The sequence below is a fragment of the Mus caroli genome, unplaced genomic scaffold (assembly GCF_978045245.1).
Source record: "Mus caroli unplaced genomic scaffold, Mus_caroli_1 scaffold_1, whole genome shotgun sequence".
Taxonomy (NCBI): Eukaryota; Metazoa; Chordata; class Mammalia; order Rodentia; family Muridae; genus Mus; species Mus caroli.
In genome coordinates this window covers 154,192,523-154,214,228 of record NW_028227256.1, presented here as the reverse complement: position 1 = coordinate 154,214,228, position 21,706 = coordinate 154,192,523, and the positions used below count along the sequence as shown (strand labels likewise).

General features: G+C 47.9%; 1 protein-coding gene across 1 annotated transcript; it reads left to right on the top strand.

Moving 5' to 3' along the window:
- Window positions 1-870: 870 nt before the first annotated feature.
- Tor3a (torsin family 3 member A) lies at window positions 871-20,859 on the top strand. Its single transcript, XM_021159623.3, has 6 exons — window positions 871-1,150; window positions 1,641-1,757; window positions 5,562-5,827; window positions 8,216-8,394; window positions 19,136-19,260; window positions 19,774-20,859. Exons 1-6 carry the CDS (start codon window positions 925-927, stop codon window positions 20,022-20,024), a joined length of 1,164 nt encoding a protein of 387 aa, XP_021015282.1. The 5' UTR covers window positions 871-924; the 3' UTR covers window positions 20,025-20,859.
- Window positions 20,860-21,706: the final 847 nt, after the last annotated feature.

The following is a 21,706-nucleotide window of genomic DNA, read 5'->3' as shown; positions in this document are numbered from 1 at the left end:
CCCAGTAACCCAAAGACCCCCACTAGGGCTCACTTCTAATTTCCACCACCTTCCTCCTGATGCCAAGCTGGGAACCAAGCCTGAGTATTTGGTGTTTTCTAAATATTGACAGGGTCTCACTATGTAACTGTAGCTGGCTTGGCACTCAATATGTAGACCAGGCTAGCTTTAAATTCAGAGAGCTGTGCCTGCCTCTGCCTCTTGGGTACTAGGATTAAAGGTTTGCATCGCCATCCGCATCTGATCAGATTTTAAAACCTAGCTATGAGTGGGCAAGTACTTAGCCTAACATCTGTAATTCTCACATGATACAATTTCCTCTTAACCCGGGGTTTTCCCGAACTCAAATACCATCCTACCCTACTTCTTACTTCTGCTGGACTGGCATCCATGAAAGCCTGCTGCTGCTCACTGCTCTCTACTGTTTCGTTTTCCTCTTCAGAGGACCAGGCCACCCAGCTCTCCACTGCTTACACTCTTCGGACTGCTTCTGCACTCAGCTGACTCCCCTGACAACAAAAAACTCTCCCTGTTTAGACGGTTTCATCACCCTCCTGTTGGCAGAAAGCTGACCTCCTACGAGGGCAGGGCACCAAACGGGGTTCTTATGTGGGAGGCACAGCTGAATAGCTGGCAGTGGCCATTTCGTGGCCACTTGAGGCCACAGGCGTGCCCCAGAATAGCCTGCATCCCGTGGGGCAGACAGGGGCTCAGGATTCCTGCAGTCTGGGACACCAGTTTTGAGTTTCATTTCGGATGGGTCTCTGGTCTGAATCGAAACTCCAATAGGATGGGTTCCTGAGTCAGCCTCTGCGAGGGCGGAGCGGTCACCACGGCGACGCCAATCCTGGGCCGCGCCCGCTGGTGGGTGTCGATGAGTCCTGGATCCCCGGACTCTTCGAGGCGGAAGCGCTCACTCGGGTCATGTTTCTTGGAGCTCTCTGGTTGCTGCTGCTCCTGCCGCTGCGCCCCCCGGGAGCGGGAGCGCAGGGCCAGGAGGCCGACAAGCCCACCCCTTGGCCGAGCGTCCAAGGCTTGAAGGAGCAGCTGAGGACGGTCGGTGCCCTCTCCAAACGGTACTGGGAGCTTTTCAGCTGCACCTTGTGGCCCGATCACTGTGAAGACCAGGAGACCCCCGTGCCGCCTCTGGGTAAGAGTGGTCCCCGCCGCCGACCCCTCGCTCACCTGCCAGTCTCAGTCTTAAGCACTGCGTCCAGCATATATATAGTCAGAGCACTCTTAAGCACTGCATCCTGCAGGCCTGCATCAGGGGCCTGGTCACTGCATCCCACCTCCGCACGACTCTAGGTGCAGCCCCTAGGAACAACTAAAGGTCTGGCTGCTCTGCCGCCCCTCACCTGCCCTGATTTCTCTAGACACTCAAGCCTCTCCATTCTTGCTCGCTTTATTGATGATGACTTAAGGAAAGCCGTTTGTAGACAGCAGTTTGTAGCCGTTTGTTGTGATTGTCCCAACCCCAGATACTTTCGCTTCTAAGGCTTAGAGAGGAAGCGCTGGAGCATACGAAGGAACCTGGCTGTGAGTTGGGACCTGAACTCTGGTTTGGGCGCTGTCACTGAGAAACCTCAGGACGGTCTCTCTTGTCCCTATCTTGCCATCTCATAGCATTTCCTTTCCAGGCTGGAGCCTTCCTCTGTGGGGCCGGCGGTCGCTGGATGTGCTCACTGCATGGCTCTGCCGCTTTCAGGACTGCTGCAGAGGCGGCGGAGATTGCAGGATCTCCAACAACTTGACAGGTTGGAGCTGATGTGATTTTCAGGGTTCAGGTATCTGGGGGAGGGGGTTGGTGAGTATGGAGAAGCGACTGGTGAGAAAGCTCCCCCTCAACTTCCCCCTCTTCCAATAAGAGGAAAGTCGGGTCTGCAATTATTTGAGAATCTCTCTGACAAGACTTTGAACTCCACGATTTCCAAAAAGGACACTCTCCAACAATAGGAACAACAGAACACCAGCACTGATAGTGCCCTTAGCGGATATTACACTCTATCATCTAGGAAAAGTGCCCAAATACTTGCTATGTGGCTGTTTTCAAAACACTAGTCCTCAGGAGAGCCAGGCAAGTACTTCATCCCCCAGCCCTCCTGGGTTTTTGTTGTTGTTTGTTTTGTTTGTTTGTTTTTTAGAGTATGGAGATACTTAGTGATTTGTTTATAAAAAGATAAAGAAGTTTAAGATATGTTCTATGGGGGTGTGGTGAGGTATGGGGAAGGGGGTGCCTCAGCAGGCCCATGCCAAGGCATCCCTTTCCCCTGAAGGGCCATCAGGGGAAGAAAGGGGAGTTAAGAGGGTAGTAGAGGCAGAGGAAGGAGACAGAGACAGAGAGGTGGGCCATGAGCACGTGGGGAGAGGGGGAAGGGAAGGGAAGAGAGCCCAAGAGAGAAGCAAGCAGGAAGCAAGAGTAAGAAAGGGAGGTGGGGTAAGTAGCCCCTTTTACAAAGGGTCAGGCCTTTGGGTAACTGTAGGTTGGCGTTTAGACAGAATGCTAACATGTATCAAGAGCAAGAGGCCCTTACCTTACTCCCAACCCCAGTCGTGGTGCTCCCAATTTTTTTATCTTGAGGTTATTTATTTATTTATTTAGCGACAGGATTTCTCTGTGTAGCCCTGGCTGTCCTGGAACTCACTCTGTAGACCAGGCTGGCCTTCAACTCTGAAATCACCCTGCTTCTGCCTCCCAAGTGCTGGGATTAAAGGTGTGCGCTACCACTGCCTGGCGAGCTTTAGTTTAAAGGTACAGAGCTTATTAGTATCTATGGGAACCATGAACGTCTCATATCCAACTAAGATAGCTGGCAGGAGACACTGTAAGGTGCAGGCTATGCCCTTCTCACCCTCTGTTCTGAAGATGTCCCTATATTCATGCCTGAAGGACATCTTCTTTTTTCCTTTTTAAAGATTTATTTATTTACTATATGTAAGTACACTGTAGCTGTCTTCAGATGCACCCAAAAAAGGATGTCAGATCTCATTATAGATGGTTGTGAGCCACCATGTGGTTGCTAGGATTTGAACTCAGGACCTTCAGAAGATCAGTCAGTGTTCTTAACCGCTGAGCCATCTCTCTAGCCAGGAAGGGCATCTTCTGAAGAAGAACTGTTAATCTCTGTTGGATCCACTATGTACCAGGCCCTGTGCTAAGAATTCTGCAGCGACTGAGTCAGAATCTGACACAGCCTGCCTCTTTTCAAGAGTGTTAGAATAAGAATAAGAATGGTAAGCAACCTCTCTGAGGAAAGGTGAGATTATGAAGCCAGAAAGCTGATCAATAATTGTGGTTAAAATGTCCCTTAGGGCTGGAGAGATGGCTCAGCAGTTAGGAGCCAGCACTACCCTTACAGAGGGTAGGTTCAATTCCCACAATCCCCATTAGGCACCTCACAGCTGGCTACAACTCCACTTCCAGGATATCGGACTCCCTTTTCTGGCTTCTGCAGGCAGCTGCCCTCAGCTACAGAAACCCAGGACTACATACATATATTTATATACATAATTAAATAAAAAGAATTTTTAAAATGGTATGTTCTAGGGTTTGGGAGTTAGATCACTTGGCAGGGTGCCTACAGGGGAAGCAAGAGTCTTGAGTTCCAATCCCAGTGCCCACATAAAAGTTGGGCATAGCTCTGCACACCTGCCACTCACTGCACTGTTGGCAGAGACTGGTGGCTCCCTGAAGCCTGTTAGCCACAGCCAAACTAATGAGCAACAGGCCCAGGGGCAGACCATATCTCAAAAAAAAAAAAAAAAAAAAGGAAAAAAAAAAAGGCGTGATTAAGAAGATACTTAAATGTTGACTCCTTTTGCATGTACACATGAATGCACACATGAACACACACATACAACACACAGTGACTTTGTGTGACTTTCTAGTCAGGTGTGGTGTCCTGTGGTCTAGCACTTGGGAAACTGAGAAGATAATGCCTAGGAGCTCAGCCTAGGCTACATAGAGAGACCCAGTCTCAATAAAGAAGCGTCCGTCTGTCTCTAGGTTTAACCAGGAAAGGTCTGTAACGTGTAACCTGGCCCAGCAGCCGCAGCATCAGAAGCTGTCCAGGAGCGGTTAAGGCTGGTGGATGCTTTTCCTGAGATGGTCCACTGTCTTTTGCATGGTCTTTGATGGATGAGCTCTTAGAAACAAGAGACTTCATTCCAAGATTGCTTCTTGCTATTCATATACCTTTCCTGTCATTATTAAATTAAGGCATTAGCCCACCCTATTGAGCAGATTTCCCGTAGATCGACATAAAGATGTATTTTCATGAATTAATGCTACTTAAATGAATTAATAATTTTATGGAATTCCTGATTTAATACTAGGGAAAACGTTTTAAAAAATGGTTTTAGTTGTTTTGCGAGGAAGATGTAATAAAGTTAAAATCAAAAATGGAATATGCCCACTCCTCGTAAAGGCTGCATAATAAGAAATGCAATGAGTTTCATAATTACACTAAAAAGAGAAATAGGCTTGAGACAAATTTGTGTTCAAAGAAAAACATTCATTCTAGGTCAGATCCAAGGATGGAGTCACAGATGTGCACTATAAGACAAGGCCATAGGAAAGAAACTGTTGCTTTGAACTTATAATGAGTATACAGAATGAAATACTGCTTTGAACTTAATATCAACATCCTTTTGTAACTTCCATTTTGGGTAGCATTTTATCAATGAGGTAATTTTCTAAGAATTTTTGTCTATAAAAAAGCCAAAGAAAAGAAATAAAGAGGATGGGGTTGGCTTGGGGGGCTCTGCCCTATCCATCCATCCATCCATCCACCCATCCATCCATCCAAATGTCTATGTGTGTTTATATGTATGTATGTGTGTAGGTATATGTGTATGTATATAAGCATCCATGAACACTTGTGGAGTTGATTGAGACAGGTGACTGGGTCTGGTCAGAATCTGTGTGTGTATATATATGCGTGTCTGTCTGTCTGTCTACACATATATACGCTTAAGAGTTAAAAAAGCCCAGAGTTTCTCACTGGGCATTCTTGCCAGCCCCAGATAATTAAGGATTGTTCTGTCAGTAGTATTGACCCCATAAATCGCTCACCTAGCCCCCTCTGCTCCCCCAATTCACTTCCTTCCAGATCTGGAAACCCTATAGATGTCAGGAAGGTCATGGTACAGCAGGACTAGTACTCAGTCCGTATCTTAAGTGTTGTTTTTTGGCCCGATTGAGGGCAAGGTGCCCTTCCATGACCTCCCCCATGGCAGCTTGCTTTTTCCTCTTTTTTGCCCTTTGGAGGAACAACAAAGAAAGCAGATAATGGGCCTTAGAAATGACAATACCAAACTTTCCACCAGCATCTGGCACTGTTGGCACAGCAATTAACAGTTGTATACACAGGGGCACACCCACCTAGCTATTTGATAACAATGAGTGTGAGTGTAGGTCATCCCAACAGAACATCCTCTGCTGTGGGGTTTGCCTTCTTGCTCTGAGGCCGCAAGGATCAGACAATAGAAATCCCGGCGTGGGGAGGGGAGGTGGTGCACACAGGCCTCTGTGCCTCTCACGGGCACCTCTTTTCTCCTAGGCTTAGAATCAGACTTGCGTGTGCGACTGCACGGCCAGCATCTCGCTAGCAAGCTGGTCCTGAGAGCAGTGAAGGGCTACTTAGAGATGCCCCAAGTAAGCAAGGCCCTGGCTCTGTCATTCCACGGCTGGTCTGGAACAGGCAAGAACTTCGTGGCACGGATACTGATGGACAACCTGTATCGGGATGGCATGAGGAGTGACTGTGTCAAGATGTTTATCTCTACCTTCCACTTCCCACACCCCAAGTATGTGGACACATACAAGGTGAGGCTGTAGTACTGGGTGTTGGGGGTTGGGTAGCCTCACTGGCCAGGCAGGGTTGAGACCCTATGCTGAGAGGAGATCCTGACTAAAGGAGGTGGACTCCTGAGCAGCCTAGCACAGGATGGGGGCAGGCAGCTGCAGGGACAGAAGCTGGGACAGACAGCCATTCCCTTCCCTTTCACAGAGGCAGCCCAGAGTTCCAGGAGGGAAAAGGTTTCCAGAACACCTTGGAACTGTTTCCATGACAGTTGCATGTAGCTGTCCAGCAGCCATGGATGAACTGGGTACCTGAAAGTGAGGCTGGAAATGAAGAAGGAGCGGGGCAGGGTGGAAGAGAAGGATGAAGCCAAGACAAAGGTTTCTGATCATGGCTGGAAATTTAATATTCAAAACTGGGTTTATGTAGGGACAGCTCACAGACCCCATCCTTTTAGCTGGATTGAGCTCTGCAGAAGGTCAACTCCTCTTGGCTCCAGCAGGAAATTGCAAATGGACACAAGTGCGACTCCTGCTAGGTGGGGGGTTGTTTAGCCTTCTTGAGGCTGGAGGAAGGGCACAGTTGCACCCTGGAGGCCAGGCACTGCACCAACAGAATCAAACAGTGGGGGTGGGGAGGTGTTGAGTGTGTTAAGTGTAGTGAAATGTGACTGGGCATGGTGGTGCAGGCCTATAATCCCAGCACTCATTGGCTATGGCAGGGAGATCTTGAGTTCAAGACCAGCCTGGGCTACACAGAGATCCCATCCGTGTCTAAGGAAGTGTGGACTGGAGGGAAGCAGAAAGTCTACTATCTCCTCCCCAAAGGCCACAGCCTCCTTAGCTTGACCCAGCTGGCCTTCTATGCCTCTGCTGCTGAGAGACAGACCTCTTTCAGGTCGTTCCAGCCTTGGTAGTTTTATTAGACAGAACACTCATACCAGCCTGTGGCTTACAGACAGATTCTTTGGTTTGTTTATCATTTTCCCCCCTCAAGGTATCATTGAATAATAATGAAAGCAACGATTTGAGGGTTTGGTTTTCTTCTTTGTTTTTGTTTTTGTTTTGTTTTTCCGAGACAGGGTTTCTCTGTGTAGCCCTGGCTGTCCTGGAACTCACTCTGTAGACCAGGCTGGCCTCGAACTCAGAAATCCGCCTGCCTCTGCCTCCTGAGTGCTGGGATTAAAGGCGTGCACCACCATGCCCAGCTTCTTCTTTGGTTTTTCAAGACAGGGTTTTTCCATGTAGCACTGGCTGTCCTATATATAGACCAGGCTGGCCTTGAACTCACGGAGATTCGCCTGGCTCTGGGGGCTTTTTAAATGATAGTTTAACTCTTATGACTTAGCCTCCCAAGTCTTGGGATCATGAGCAGGCGCTCTGCTCATATTTTTAAATATGTGGGTGTCAGAAGTTGAACTGAAGGCCCCCAGCAGGCTAGGCAAGCACTCTACTGCTTAGCCACACTGCCAGCCGTTTCCTCACTTACACAGGTAGTGAAATTCCCTGAAAAAGAGCAAACAGCTGTGACCACACACCCGTGTTGGCTCTCAACTGTAGTACTGGAGAGTGTATAAACCCGGAAGATTAGTCAGCCTTGAGGGCAGAGCTTGCCTGAGTCACCTGGTAATTTTAGTATAGCCTTGTTGGAGGGCAAGGGCTGGACATATGGTACCTCAGATAAGCAAGCGTCAGACAGCCGACCACAGAGCTTTCCCAGGAAGAATTCTCTGGTCTTGGCTGCAGCAAAACCACTTGAGGATATCAGCTTCCCTACTAGAAACCAAAATACACACACACACACAGATGCTAAGGAGGCTGAGAGGCACAGTGAGTGTGGACTTGCTGAGCTGCCCGTGAGAAGCATCTGTGCCCAGCTCTGAGAGCACCACAAAGCTCATGTTCAGTGGAGACCTCATTGTCTTCTTGTGGTGGGCGACCTGTGTGGTAACCCTCAAGTTACACATAGCCTGAGCACCAAGATAGAGCAGGCTGGCTGCCTTGAGATCCCTACCAGCGTAGGCGCTGCTTCTGAGAGGCCAAGGGAATGTGGCTGGCAGGCAGCCTTTTATCTCCGGGGCTGTAGAGCCCATGCCCCTGGGGAGGGTGAGGTGGTCCTTAGCTCCTGGATGGGATTTATTTAGTCCTGGAGAAGGCACCTGGCTGGTGCTTGTTCCCTAAGCAGTTGGGCTTCTCTCAAGAACTTTTCAGCACTGGTCTTCATCCCAGGTGGGCATGCTGAGCCCAAGACCAGGGAACATCACCTGGGGAGCTTGGCAGCCTGCTGGGGCCAAGGGCAGGTTCGGTGATTGTGGTGGGTGGAGCCCAGGCTTAGGTGGTCCACAGCACCAGGGCCTAGGAAACAGGAGAATGCTCTCCTTCGAGGTCTGCAGCTCCCCATGTTCTGTGCAGGAGGAGTTGCAGAGGCAGATGCAGGAGACGCAGTGGCGCTGTCAACAGAGCACGTTCGTCTTTGACGAAGCGGAGAAGCTGCACCCGGGGCTGCTGGAGCTGCTTGAACCCTACCTGGAACCGAGGAGCCCCGAGGCCCATGGAGCTGAGGCGCCCCGAGCTATCTTCCTCTTTCTCAGGTGAGGTCTGAGCAGGAGGTGGGGCGGTGGGGGGGATGGGGTACTGACTGGCAGCGGAGCGGGGCTGGAGAGGGCCTTGTGCTTGGTTTGCTTTTTTTTTTTTTTTTTTTTTAAGTTTTTCCTGCAGTGTATTTTGATCATATTCACACACATCTCAACCCTAGATCCATTCCTCACTTTCCTACTCATCCAACTTTGTGACTTTTTTTTAAAAAAAATCCATCAAGATATTCTTGTATGTGTGGTCTTATACTGGGTCGTGGTCAACTTACCAAGTGCTACATGAAAGAAAATTCCCTCTCTCATTAGCTAATACTTGCCTGTAGCTCCTTAGCTAGCGTGGGACACACTTGGTGAGCTGGCTTCTTTGGAGCTTGCACAGATCTTGAGCATGAGGTGACAACAGCTGTGTGCTCACAACTGTCCTTGCTGTGTCCAGGAGACAGTCTCCTTGTGGTCCTCCACCATCCCTGGCTCTTAGACTCTTCCTACTCCCTGTCCGGAAATGATCCCTGATCAATGATCCTTCTCTTGGGAGGAGAGGGTGAGGTATTTATGTTCCATTTGGGACTGGGCACCTTGGCCAGTATGGGTCTCTGTGTTAATCACAACCTACTACCAATAGAAGGTTCTGGGGGCTGGGAGACACATTAATCTATGGGTATAGTGATATGACATTAGAAGTCCATTTAATGTTATGTCCGTGTAGGGGGATAATAGTTGCGATTATCCTGTAAGGCTTGACCATTGGTTCTTGGCCCTATAATGGTACAGTGGAGTGAGACTTAGATCCAACCGGAAAGTGAGTGGTTACTTCCATGCCTTTCCCCAACATCTTTTTTGTTTTGTTTTGTTTTGGAGACAGGGTTTCTCTGTATAGCCTTGGCTGTCCTGGAACTCACTCTGTAGACCAGAAATCCGCCTGCCTCTGCCTCCCAAGTGCTGGGATTAAAGGCGTGCGCCACCACGCCTGACTCCCCAACATCTTTTAATGTTATCCATCATAAGTCCCTCCTCTATTCTGCCCTCCCCCCCCCCTTACCCCAATTTAACACTCTCGTTCCATTATTCCCCATTAGCCCTTTAGACTACTGTGCCCTGTCATCGCCCTCCTTTGGAAATCTTCCCCTGTGGCCCTGTGGTAATTTTCTGAGCTCCATGAGTAATTTCAAACAGAACACACACGTCTGAGAGCTCCAAGCTAACGTTCACAAACGAGAGGAGGTTTGATGTTTGTCTTACCAAGTCTAGGTAATAACCGCAGAATGGTTATTCCTAGCCCCGCCCACTTACCCGACGATTTCATTTCACTTTTCTTATGGGTGAATGATATTCCATTGTGTAACTATGCTTCATCGTCTGTATCCGTTCATCAGTAGCTGGCCATCCACGCTTTTACTTCTTAGCTATTGTGAGTAGAGCAGCAATAAATATGGATGAGCGTATACAGTCCTTTGACTCTATGCTCAGGAGTTATGGCTGGACCGTGTGGAGGAGTCTCCACACTGATTTCACAGTGACTTCACCAGCTGGTACTCTCAACAGCAGTTTCCTTTTCCCCACATCTGTGCCCACATCTGTCACTGGTTGTTGTTGTTTTTATAATTTTTAATTTTTTAATCTTAGCCATTCTGACTGGGTAATATGGAATCTCAAAGTTGCTTTAATTTGTATTTACCTGATGGTTAACGATGTTGAATTTGAGAAAAAAAAATGTTTCATACCTTGTTTTTCATTTTCCTGTTTTCTTCATGTTGGTTTGAGTTCTTTGACTATCCCAGACTCCAACCCTCAGATGTGTAGCTGGAAAAGGTTCTCTCCCCCATTTTAGAGGCTGCCTCTTCACTCAAGCGATGGTGTAGTTTCATGAGGTCTCATTTCTTAATAGTGGATTTCAGTGCTTGTTCTTCTGTATTCATTCAGTCCTTCCATGTGCATGAGTTCAAGTGTACTTCCCATTCTGTCAGATTCAGGTCTTGTTTAAGCCCTTGATCCATCTGGAGTTGAGTTTTGTACCGGGTAAGAGATAAGGAAGAAATCTTCTGTAGCTATACCATTTGACGAGCCCCAGGTTTTGAAGATGCTGTCTTTTCTCCGATGTGTATTGTTGGCATCTTGGTCAAAAGCCTGTGGGTGTGTAGGTTAATACATGGTTCCTTGATTCTATCCCACTGATTAACAAGTCTGTTTTTAACCCTAGTACCATGCTGTTTATTACCATGGCTCTGTAACGTAATTTGAAATCTGGGATGGTGGTATCTGCAGAGGTTTTTTATTGTTTAGGATTGTCTTGGCTGTCCTGAGTTTTTGTGTTTCCATATGAAATTTAAGATTCAATTTTCAATTTTTGTGAAGAACTGCAATGGAATTTTAATGGGGATTGTGTTGAATCTGTAGTTTGCTTTTGGTAGAGTGGTCATTTCACAGTGTTAGCATGGGAGGCCTTTCATCCCTGGTATCTTATTCAATTTCTTTTCTTTTCTTTATTCCTTTTAAAGGTTTTAGTACACAGGTCTTTCACTTCCTCAGATTTGTTCCAGGGTATTTCTGGGGGCCATTGTGAATGGGGTCCTTTCCCCGATCTCTATCATGATGTGTTTGATATTTGTATATAGGACGCCTACTGATTTTTGAGTATTTTGAATTTTGCTGACAGTATCACCTGTAATTTTCCAGTGGACTGTTTAGGGTCCTTTCTATATAAAATCACATCCTCTGCCAATAAAGATATTCAGTTTCCTTCTTTCCCACTTGTATACGCTTAGTCTCCTCCACTTGTCTTACCGCTCTAGCTAAGACTTCCCGCATCATGTAAAGCAGTAGGGTGAGGAGTGCATATTCTGGTCCTGATCCTGATTTTAGTGGAAATGCTTGAGTTCTCCTCTGTTTAGGATAGCGTTGGTTTCGGCCTTCCTGTGTATTGCATTTATGTTGTATTAATTATTTAATGAATATATCTCAACTCGGGTCACTACCAGCCCCAAAGGTCTGTGTACTCGAATGAAAAACACACACAGCCTTCATATTTTAACATTCCTTAAACAGCACAATAGTTGGGCCACCACCCACCATGCTGTTAATCCCCAGCTATTACTAATTTTATGCTCCATCTTTGTTGCTCTTAACTGCAATTAGTCCTCAGGACCATGTTTTCTTGGCCCAGAGTCTGGGGCCCCTTCCTTGCTTTTCTGCTCCATGGCAGACTTGTCTCTTCTCTGTCCACCCTCTACCCCAGCACTGCAGATCTCCCTCCTCCTCCTGGTCCCAAGCCCAGGAAACCTAAAATCCCACCTTGGTTTGTCCTCCCCAGTTATTGGCTGTTGGCATCTTTATTTACCAATCAGAATCAACTGGGGGCAGGTTCCCAGAAGCTACGTGTAGACCCTCTCTCATGTACAGTTTACTATTCATAATGCAAGCAGCTGCACATTTATTATATTGAAATAATCCTCTGTATCCCTATTCTTCTAGGACTTTTTATCATGAATGGATGTTCAATTTTGTCAAAGGCCCTTTCTTTTTCTTTTTTTCATTTTTTTTTTTTTTTTTTTTTTTTTTTTGTTTTTCGAGACAAGGTTTCTCTGTATAGCCCTGGCTGTCCTAGAACTCACTTTGTAGACCAGGCTGGCCTCTAACTCAGAAATCCGCCTGCCTCTGCCTCCCAAGTGCTGGGATTAAAGGCGTGTACCACCACTGCCCAGCCAAAGACCTTTTCTATATCCAATGCAATGATCCACTGTGGGCCATGACTACTGACAGACTGAATTCTGGGGTCAGCTTCAGTGAGACAGCTCAGCTTTATTTGGGTTGAACAAGGACTGTGTTGCTCTTGGGGAGTGGGTAGGGATTTCCAGGGACTGTGTACGTTACTGGCTAGGGTTGAGGTACTGGGAACGCTTCCTTTACGCGAAGAGGGATTCTAAGAGCCTGCTGGGCAGGTTCTTATTGACAGAGAGGAAGCCGAACCTGCAATCTGACCATAGACCTCCCCAGAGGTGGGGAGGTAGAGGTCATTTGCAGGTAGGCTGAGAGCAAGGAGAGAGCCATCCTAACTCCTGCCAGTCTCAGGAGGAGATTCAAAATCAGTCTTACCCCAGGCCAGCCCTCCCCCCAGCCCCCACAGTTGCATGTAGCCACAATCCATCTGCCTGTGTGTTGGGTTATGTTTATTGATTTTCATATGTTGCTCCGTCCCCGTATCTCTGGAAAAAAGCTGGGTATTCTTTTATGTGTTTTTCAGTTAGATTTTCAAATATTGTACTGAGAAACTCCGAATCTATTTTCATCAGGGAGCTTGGTCTATATTTTTTTCTCCCTTTTTTTGGGGGGGATGGGAGGGGTGGAAATTGGGGCTGATTTTGGTATGAGGATAAAATTGGCTTCATAAAAGGAATTTGAAAATGTTTTTTCCTTTTCTATTTTGTGAATTGGCAGGGGAGGTCTTTTTGTTAATTCTTTGAAGGTCTAATAGAATTCTGTACTAATCTATCTGGCCCTGGGATTTTATAGTTGGGTGGTTCTTACTTTTTTTTTTTTTTTTTAAGTATTAATTTATTTATTTAATGTATGCGAGTACACTGTTGCTGTCTCCAGACACACTGGGAAAGGGCATAGGACCCCATTTCATTACAGATGGTTGTGAGCCACCATGTGGTTGCTGGGAATTGAACTCAGGACCTCTGGAAGAGCAGTCAATGCTCTTAACCACTGAGCCATCGCTCCAGCCCAGGTTCTTACTTTTTTTAAAAATTAATTTATTATTATTTTTATGTGTGTTTTGCCTGCATGCATTTTTTTTGTTTGGTTGGTTTTTGTTTTGTTTTCCAGACAGGGTTTCTCTGTATAGCCCTGGCTGTCCTGGAACTCACTTTGTAGACCAGGCTGGCCTCGAACTCAGAAATCTGCCTGCCTCTGCCTCCAGAGTGCTGGGATTACAGGCGTGCGCCACCACACCTGGCAGTTCAGAGATTTTTAATTACTGCTCTGTCTCACCAGATGTTATGGGTTTATTTGGATTATTTATCTTGATGTAACTTTGGTAGGATTTATATATCTAGAAATTTGCCCACTTGTTTTAGAGTTTCCATCCATAGATTGTTGGTGGTGGTGGGGTTTGTTGAGTGGTGGTTGTTGTTCTGAGGTTTTTTGTTTATGTTTTGTTTTGTTTGAGACAGAGTCTCTTTATATAACCCTGGGTGTCCTGTCCAGAACCTCTCTCTGTAGACCAGGCTGGCCTCAGACTCAAGCGATCCACCTGCCTCTGCCTCGCAAGTGCTGAGATTAAATGTGTGCCTCCACCTGGTGTTCTTCTTCTTGATTTTACTGAGGCTTCCCTCTGGGTTGGTTGTCTGAATTCATGAATTTTTCATGTTCTATTTCATTTTGGCTTTTCTTCAGAGATTATATCTCTTTAAGTTTTGTCTTTGTATCTTAAATTGTTTTCACTATTTCATCCAGTTGTTCATGTTTCAAGGTCTTCAGTCTAGATTTTTGATTTATTTCTTTTGAAATCATTTTTTTTTTGAAATGGTGTTTTTTTTTTTTTTAAGATTTATTTATTTATTATATGTAAGTACACTGTAGCTGTCCTCAGATACTCCAGAAGAGGGCATCAGATTTCGTTACAGATGGTTGTGAGCCACCATGTGGTTGCTGGGATTTGAACTCGGGCCCTTCGGAAGAGCACTCGGCGCTCTTAACCACTGAGCCATCTCGCCAGCCCTGAAATCAATTTTTAAAAAGATTTATTTATTATTATATCTAAGTACACTGTAGCTGTCTTCAGACACATCAGAAGAGGGCATCGATCTCATTACAGATGGTTGTGAGCCACCATGTGGTTGCTGGAATTTGTACTCAACCTTTGGAAGAGCAGTCAGTGCTCTTAACCACTGAGCCATCTCTCTGGTCCTTTGAAATCATTTTTATATATGTCACCTAAGCTGATTTTTCTTAGGCATTTACTAGGGAACTACTACTTTTTGTAGAGACTTGTTTCTATTATTCCTGTGTACTTGCCATGGGACCTAGGCATCTGTAGTTACATTGTTGGTAGTAGTTCTGAAATCTTGTGTCTGTTTCGTTGTATGTTTGAAGCTGTTTCTTGTTACCCAACTTGATCAGTTGAGGCTTAGGTTTGAATCTTTGGGCAATTCAGCATTGAGGTTCCAACTGGGTATTAGAAATAGTCCCCACTCAGTCTGAGCTAAGTGACATTTCTAAGACGAGGTGCAGACCTTCTGTTGAGTTAGAAGATTCTCACAGCCAGTCTTCAGGAGTCTTGAAGAGATGTTCAGGGCCTTTCCTTAAGTAACAGGTACTGATGGTGGTGGCGTTCATGATGCAAATCTAGAATCCCTACTGAAGGTGGTGAGGGGGGATGCAGTAGATGGTCAACAAGAAGCTTGGTCCACAGGCAGATGGTAGAGGTGGGTGGAGTTGCCACTGTGGGTCTAGTGTCCTTTCTTAGAGTGGGGCAGTCCTTGGGTCACCAGGATGGGTGAGGTAAGCAGGACTGGATAGAGTGAGCATCAGCAGGCCACACTCCCTGACGGAAATCTAGTGGAGTAGGGGTTAATGACAAGAGCCTGAGAGCACTGGTTTTTAAGTTAGCTATTTGTTCTAAAATCAAGTAGAAACCCACCTTACATTCCTCAGGATTCCCACCCTGGAAGGGCAGGCTCTTCTCAGAAAATAGTGAGGGAAGGGCAGGTCTCTCACATTTGCAGTGGGCCGTGGAGGCTGCTGAGCAGGATTACTGTGCTCTGTATGCCCAGATCCTCAGAAGGACTCGGTGGGCAAATCTGAATGCTTCACCGAGGCTCCTTGCAGACTCCATTGTGGACTGTTACAAACCTGTTCTCATTTTCCACAGGCTGGGGCTTGCTCATGAGTTGGGTGGGGGGTGGGGTGGGGTTCCCAGGGTGCCCTGGGGAAGTAGGAATGGTTTTTCTCCAGCTGAACTTGGAAGGCAGGTTTGGGTTTAGGGTGGTTCCCCAAGACAAGACCGGACAGATTTAAGCCACGTGGGTTTCTGCATATGGAAGCCAAGGACGGAGCAGGTGAGGGTCTCAAGGGGTTTTAAGAGAAATGGAGGCATTTGTTAACATAACCGAAATGTCAGAATGAAGACTGATCCCAGCTCCCACAGTATTCACCCGTCTGAGTCAGTGGCCTCAGCTGTCCATTCCCATAAGCAGAGGCAGCAGAATGGTTCCCCAAAGCACGGACTCTCCTACCTAGTTGCTTTACAACTTGGCAAACTATCTTAGGTGCTGTATTGCCCAGTGTGACCCAGTGACCCTCCTATCTCAAGGCAAGCATTTTGGATTCTGACCAGCTGGCAGTAACGCTGCCCTTTCCTCTAGAGACCTGACCTTAGTGGACTGACTCAGGCCACGTAGCTATACACACACAATAGTGCACATGGGTGAAGTTGGAGCTGGGCTGATGCCACCTAACAGCAGCCAAGCTGCCATCCAGGGAATTCACTTACCCAGGGGCTCTTACATAAATGAGGCAGTGGTTTCCAGCAACCTGCTGCAGGCGTGCACAAGGCCTTCCATCAAGGAGAGGCCATGAGCCAGACCCCACAGTCCCTCTCCAGCCATGCAGAACCACAACCACCCCTCCTGAGGGTGCCCCCAAATTAGCCACCTCCAACCCCTGCCCCAAGGTTCTCTGGTCTTCTAGTTATGAGAAAACAATGTGTTTGAGATCTAAGTCTCTAGACTTGGTTTCTAGAACAAACTTCAGTTTGCCTTTCCTTTGTGGTAAGGATTCTTGCATGTGTGTTGTGTGTGTGTGCTAGCTTGTGTGGAAGTTGACACTGAGTATCCTGTATCACACTCTCTAGCTTGTTTGCTTTTACCCTTTTTAAATACAGGGGCTCACTGTGTGGCCCCAGCTGGCCTGGAACTTGGTATGTAGAGTATGCTGGCCTGGAACTCATAGATCCATGTACCTCTGTCTCCTGAGGTAATTAAAGGTGCCACCAGACTTTGTTGGCTCTACCTTGTTTTTTGAGACGGGGTCTCTCACCGAATTGGACAGACTAGCTGGTCAGCAAGCCCCCAGGGCTGAAGTTCTAAGGGCACACAGCTCTTCATGGGGCTGCTGGAGACCTGAACTCAGGTCTTTATGCACAGGGAGTAAATAGTTTGTCCACTGAGCCCTTCCCAGCCCCGACACTGCCAACTGGATCTGCAGTTTAATCCTGAAATATACCTGAGACCTGCTGTTGAAATGAGGTACTGGTGGCTTTTCTGCCAGTTCTCTGTGGCACCTCAGACAAAGTAGGTGAAGCCCAGGAGGGATTGCTTGCCCAACATTGACAAAAGCCATTTTCGAGTGCCAAGATTTTGCAAGAGTAAGCTTTATCTGTAAAGCTGACAGTAGGATGGGAGGCAGCCAGGCCTGGAGCAGGGCAGAGTGGAGGGCTGACAAGCTGTGATGAGTCAGCGGACACAGCTGAGATGACGCACAGTCCAGGTGGAACCCTGACATGATCCTGGTCCTGGTCCCTCCTGCATCTATTGATGGCATGCCTCCCGTCTCCTCGAGGGTCTCATTCTTCAGGTAATGCTTATGGGAAACTTTTGCTCCCATTAGGTTCCAAAGGATATTTTAGGTCTGTCGTAGAGTTCCCTGTGCAGTTCGCTTGAACTGTACTGATAGTTTTCAGTAGCAAGGATAGTACTGTTTAGGGCTTGGTTTCAGAGTAATACTGATTTCTGCCTGTGTCCGTCAGTAGAAGACCCCAGAGTCACAAGGCAGGCCTGGAGCTACTGTGCTCTTGTCACGCACCCAGAAGAGGGTTGCTAATGTCTGTTTTCTCTGAGCTATGGTCAGGGTATGAACAAAAGGACTTTGAAGAACTAACTATATGGACGTGAGTTATTCATGAATGACGCATGTGGGTGTTTGTTGACTAACTGCCTCCACACTGATGAAGCACCCCTAGCTTGTCTGGGCCCAGTTTCTCATTTTACCAGTGAAGAAACTGAGTCTAGCTCTGTTTAGGGAAGAGTTCACCATTAGTGATGGGAGCTTGTGACAGTGGTCCTTTCAGTATTCAGTCAGCAGGGGCTTGGAGGGTGAGGAATTCAGCATCTAGCTACCTTGGCATGCAGGTGCCGGAGAGTGCAGCCCTGCTGAGCTGAAGACACTGGACAGGCAGTGAAGGCTCCCCAGGCTTTGTTGTGTGAGAGGTACAACCTGTAACGTGGTGGGAAGATGACATGACTGTAGGCGACAGTGCAAGCAGTTCAGAAGGAAGCTGCATAGAGCTGATAAATACGCAGAAACCATGCAGAATGGGGCCCGTGTCCCATGGTGCAGGCAGGTAGACCTGGGACTGAGAGGGTACTGTACTAGGGTCTGTGACCTTGGGGCTTGATCGATCCACCTCCTCCAGAGGCTTGCCGCTGAGTCCAGGTTGTGGAATCAGGGCTACTGTGGCAGACACGGATGGGGCAATCTCTGCTGATGCAGTTATGTATCCAAAGGCCACCTGAAGGCTGTCCAGCAGGTGCAGAGATCAGATGGGTGATGTAAGCAGTTTCTGCGGGGCTGGAAGTGTGGCAGAGCAGCTGGGCTTGAGCAAGGAGTGGGGATGCCCTTGTTCTTACTGGATTCTTCCAGCAGGAGGCTGGAAATCAGTTAATCAGTGGCTATGAGGGACATACTGGTCTTTACTTGTTTGCTGGGGAAAGATGCTGCCCCACCTAGCTAGGGAGGCAGGTTAGGGATTGGGAGGGGCACGTAGTGAGTATCATCTGCAGGACAGACATTGTCAAAAACATAGGAACGGCCCGGTGTTTAGTGGTGGCACATATATTTAAATCCCAGCACTGGGGAGGCAGAGGCAAGCAGAGCTCCGAGTTTGAAGCCAGGCTGCTCCAAAGGTCTGAGTGATTCCTCTGAGGTAACAAGGACACTGATCCTTGTGAGGACAGAGGACAGGAGATGCTGGACCCAGTTTAGTTTGCTGCCTGCCTCCCCCATCCTTCACTTACAGTGTTCCTCATTCTGTGAGCCTTAAGCAGGGAAAGTGAAGGCACAGCTGTGCAGTCAGACAAGGCTCAGCTGGGTGCCAGCTTGAGACAGGGATGAGCTGTCCTGGTTGCAGGTCCCCAGCACTTGCTCCCGCCCTCCTCGTGGTGTCACTCCTGTCTTAACAGTATGCAGCCATCTCTCTGTGCCTAGCCTGAGAGGACACAGGCAGTGCAAAATAAGCTTTTGCTCTACACTTAGGCATCTCCTGTGTCCACCAACTGCAGGCTCCTGCCAATACGGTTTTCCAAACGAATTCTCTCTACCTCTACTCCATCTCCTACAACCCATTGTAGCCTAACCAAGTTTCTTAGGACAGAGTGGGTGGGGCCACAGCCCTACATTCTGGCCAGCCGTAGTCTAGCTTTCATCCTTACCTTCTGAGCCTTGAAGCCTGTGGTCCTGAGGCATCCTTGAGTCTGTCACTGCTCAGTGTGTCCTCCATTAGTGTCCCATGGTCCCAGAATCTCATTCGTATCTGATTTGCAGGTCAGTCAAAATTTGAGTGTTTCCTGCACTGTGCATAGACTGACCAGTGTTTACCAAAAAGGTCCAGGAAAGCAGAGTGGGGGCAAAGCAGGGCAGTGCCTTTCTGCTCGACACCATAGCAGCAGAACTGATCTCAGCAGTCAGGGAACACAAGGGGGAGTGTGGGAATCGGCTGTTAACAAGCGCTTGTTTCTTTCAGTAACCTCGGAAGCAGTGTCATCAATGAGGTAGTCCTGGGTTTGCTTAAGGCTGGATGGTCCAGGGAGGAAATTACAACGCAGCACTTGGAGGTGCCCCTTCAGGCTGAGATCATGGAGGCTGCAGGTAAGTGGTCAACTCAGATACATACACAGCCTTGCCACGAGCACAGCCAGAGATGATTGTTATCAAATGTGAGGCAGTGAGGGTGTCTGGACAGTAGAGGACATAGGACAGTCTCACCCATCAACTTCTGGTGGCACGAGAATAAGCCTATACTCCTTCCCTGGAAATGCATTCTGAAGAGGGTCACTGGTCCAGCCCCACCCCAGAAACAGCTGTGGTCTCTGACCATAGGCTAGCAGATCTCCCTGAGACAACAGTGCAGGTGAAGGTGGGGCAGCTCCACCTTTTTGCTACACCAAAGCCATCATGCCATCATCTGCTGCTACAGCCACAATCACTGTGCTTCTCCATGCCTAGAATACCACCACTGCACCGTCCTTGGCAACAATGCACACAGTACTCCAAGAGCTTTGTGGGAGACCAGCTCTTGTGCAGGTCTCAATTTGGGGGTCTCCAGCAGGGTTCAGTCCTAGGCTAGGTCAGACTCTATGTAACTCTGGGTCTTGGTTACAGACAGCAGCTTTGGCTCCAGCCGTCTCCTGAAGAAACACCTTATTGACCACTTTATCCCCTTCCTGCCACTGGAGTACCGCCATGTGAGGCTGTGTGTCCGAGATGCCTTCCTGGGCCAGGATCTCCCATACACAGAAGAGACCCTGGATGAAATCGCCAAGATGATGACATACGTCCCCGAGGAAGAGCGGCTTTTCTCCTCTCAGGGCTGCAAATCCATTTCCCAGAGAATCAACCTCTTCCTGCCTTGAAAGTGACTCCTGGGCACCCTAAACAATCTTGCTCTACAAGAGACAGCCATCTGCCAGGTGCCCTGGCGTCCAGCAATCACTGCTTTCAGCTGGTGTGCAAAAGGCAGTTCCTAACAGAGGCAGTTTCTAAAAACCACTTGGTGCCTTAAAAACCTACCTTCTAGACAATCTAGACTGAGGGTCAGGAAGCCAGTGGAATGGAAGGTCCAAGTACCAAAGGGTCCTCAGAACACTCCCTACAGTCTCCTGGCACCATAGCTCTTCCTGGAAGGCAGCTGGAGTTCATATGAGCCTGAGGCTCTAGGATCTTTGGGCTACAGTACAAGGAAGATGTGTGGACTAGAGGTGTGTGGCCCAGGTCTGCAGGTCTGGCTGGCTTTCCTTGCTTTCCGACAAAGTGGGGAGAGGGGCAGCTTCTGCATGTGAGACCAGCAAAGGGCCTTAGGCTAAAGGACAAACCGAAGCTTTCAAAACATGATGGGTGTGGCCCAGAACTGTAGTAGGCTAATATGGGAGAGAGAGCTAAAGAAACTTGAGCTGCCTCGTTTGAGCAGCCTGCCAAGCTTGACCAAAACACAGGTGTGTATGGATAGCTAAGGCATGTTCTGTTGTGCAGACTGAAAACTTTTTTTTTTTTTTGAAACAGGTTTTCTCTGTGTAGCCCTGGCTGTCCTGGAACTCACGCTGTAGACCAGGCTGGCCTCGAACTCAGAAATCTGCCTGCCTCTGCCTCCCAAGTGCTGGGATTAAAGGCGTGTGCCACCACTGCCCGGCCTAAAAACTTTTTAAAGAGGCCTCATCATGTGTAATTAAATCTTGTATTTTTCTAGCATCCTTTCTGACTGAAACGTGGTCCTTGCACTGCCCCGGCAGGCTGGCACAGCACGTGCCGTCCTACGTGCTGGTTCCAGGCTACTTGGAAGCTTCTTAACTAAGCTCCTCTGACTCAGCCCTCGAACACACATGTTCTCCGCTCCAGCTCTGACAAGGAAAGCTGTGGTTCCCGAGGCTGATGTGGCGAGGCAGGTCAGTACCACCTGTCTTTAGGATACCGTGGGCCACTCTTTTCTGGTCCCTTCACAGTTTTTAAACATACAGGTCTTTGTGTTTTCTCAGAATTTCCCCCTCTTATTAAAAGTCCTCCTCAGCACTCCCACCTTTAGTTCTTGGAAAATGGACCATTTCTGCAACCCCCACTTACCAGTAAGTACATGTGTACTCACTCACCTGCCTTAAGGCCAGGGACCACCTAGCCCAGCCATACTCAAATAATTGAGATAAAGGAGTGTAGTTTGGAAGTGGGATCTCAATTAGCAAAGGCGGACACAAAATTCAAAAGCTTGAGTTCTGCTGCCACAAACCCCAGGGACAGAAATTTAACAATTAAGGTTTCTTATAAAGCAAGACCACATGGTAATTAATAAGCATAAAACGCCCAGTGAGACTTAGATTCTTGTTCAAGCCAGGTGTTTCCAGGCTGTCCTCAAATTTTCAGGAGGACAGAGCGGGATGGGCACAAAGTGAGAACCAAGTGAACTGTAACAGGAATACTAAAGAATCCCCCCCCAGCCAAGAGCCAGACGCACTGTTCTCCCTGTGGACAGGGGATGCTGGAGCGCGGAGCAGGTCTTACCTGATCTAACAGAACTGAAATCCTAGAATACCTTGTGGTCATGAGTATT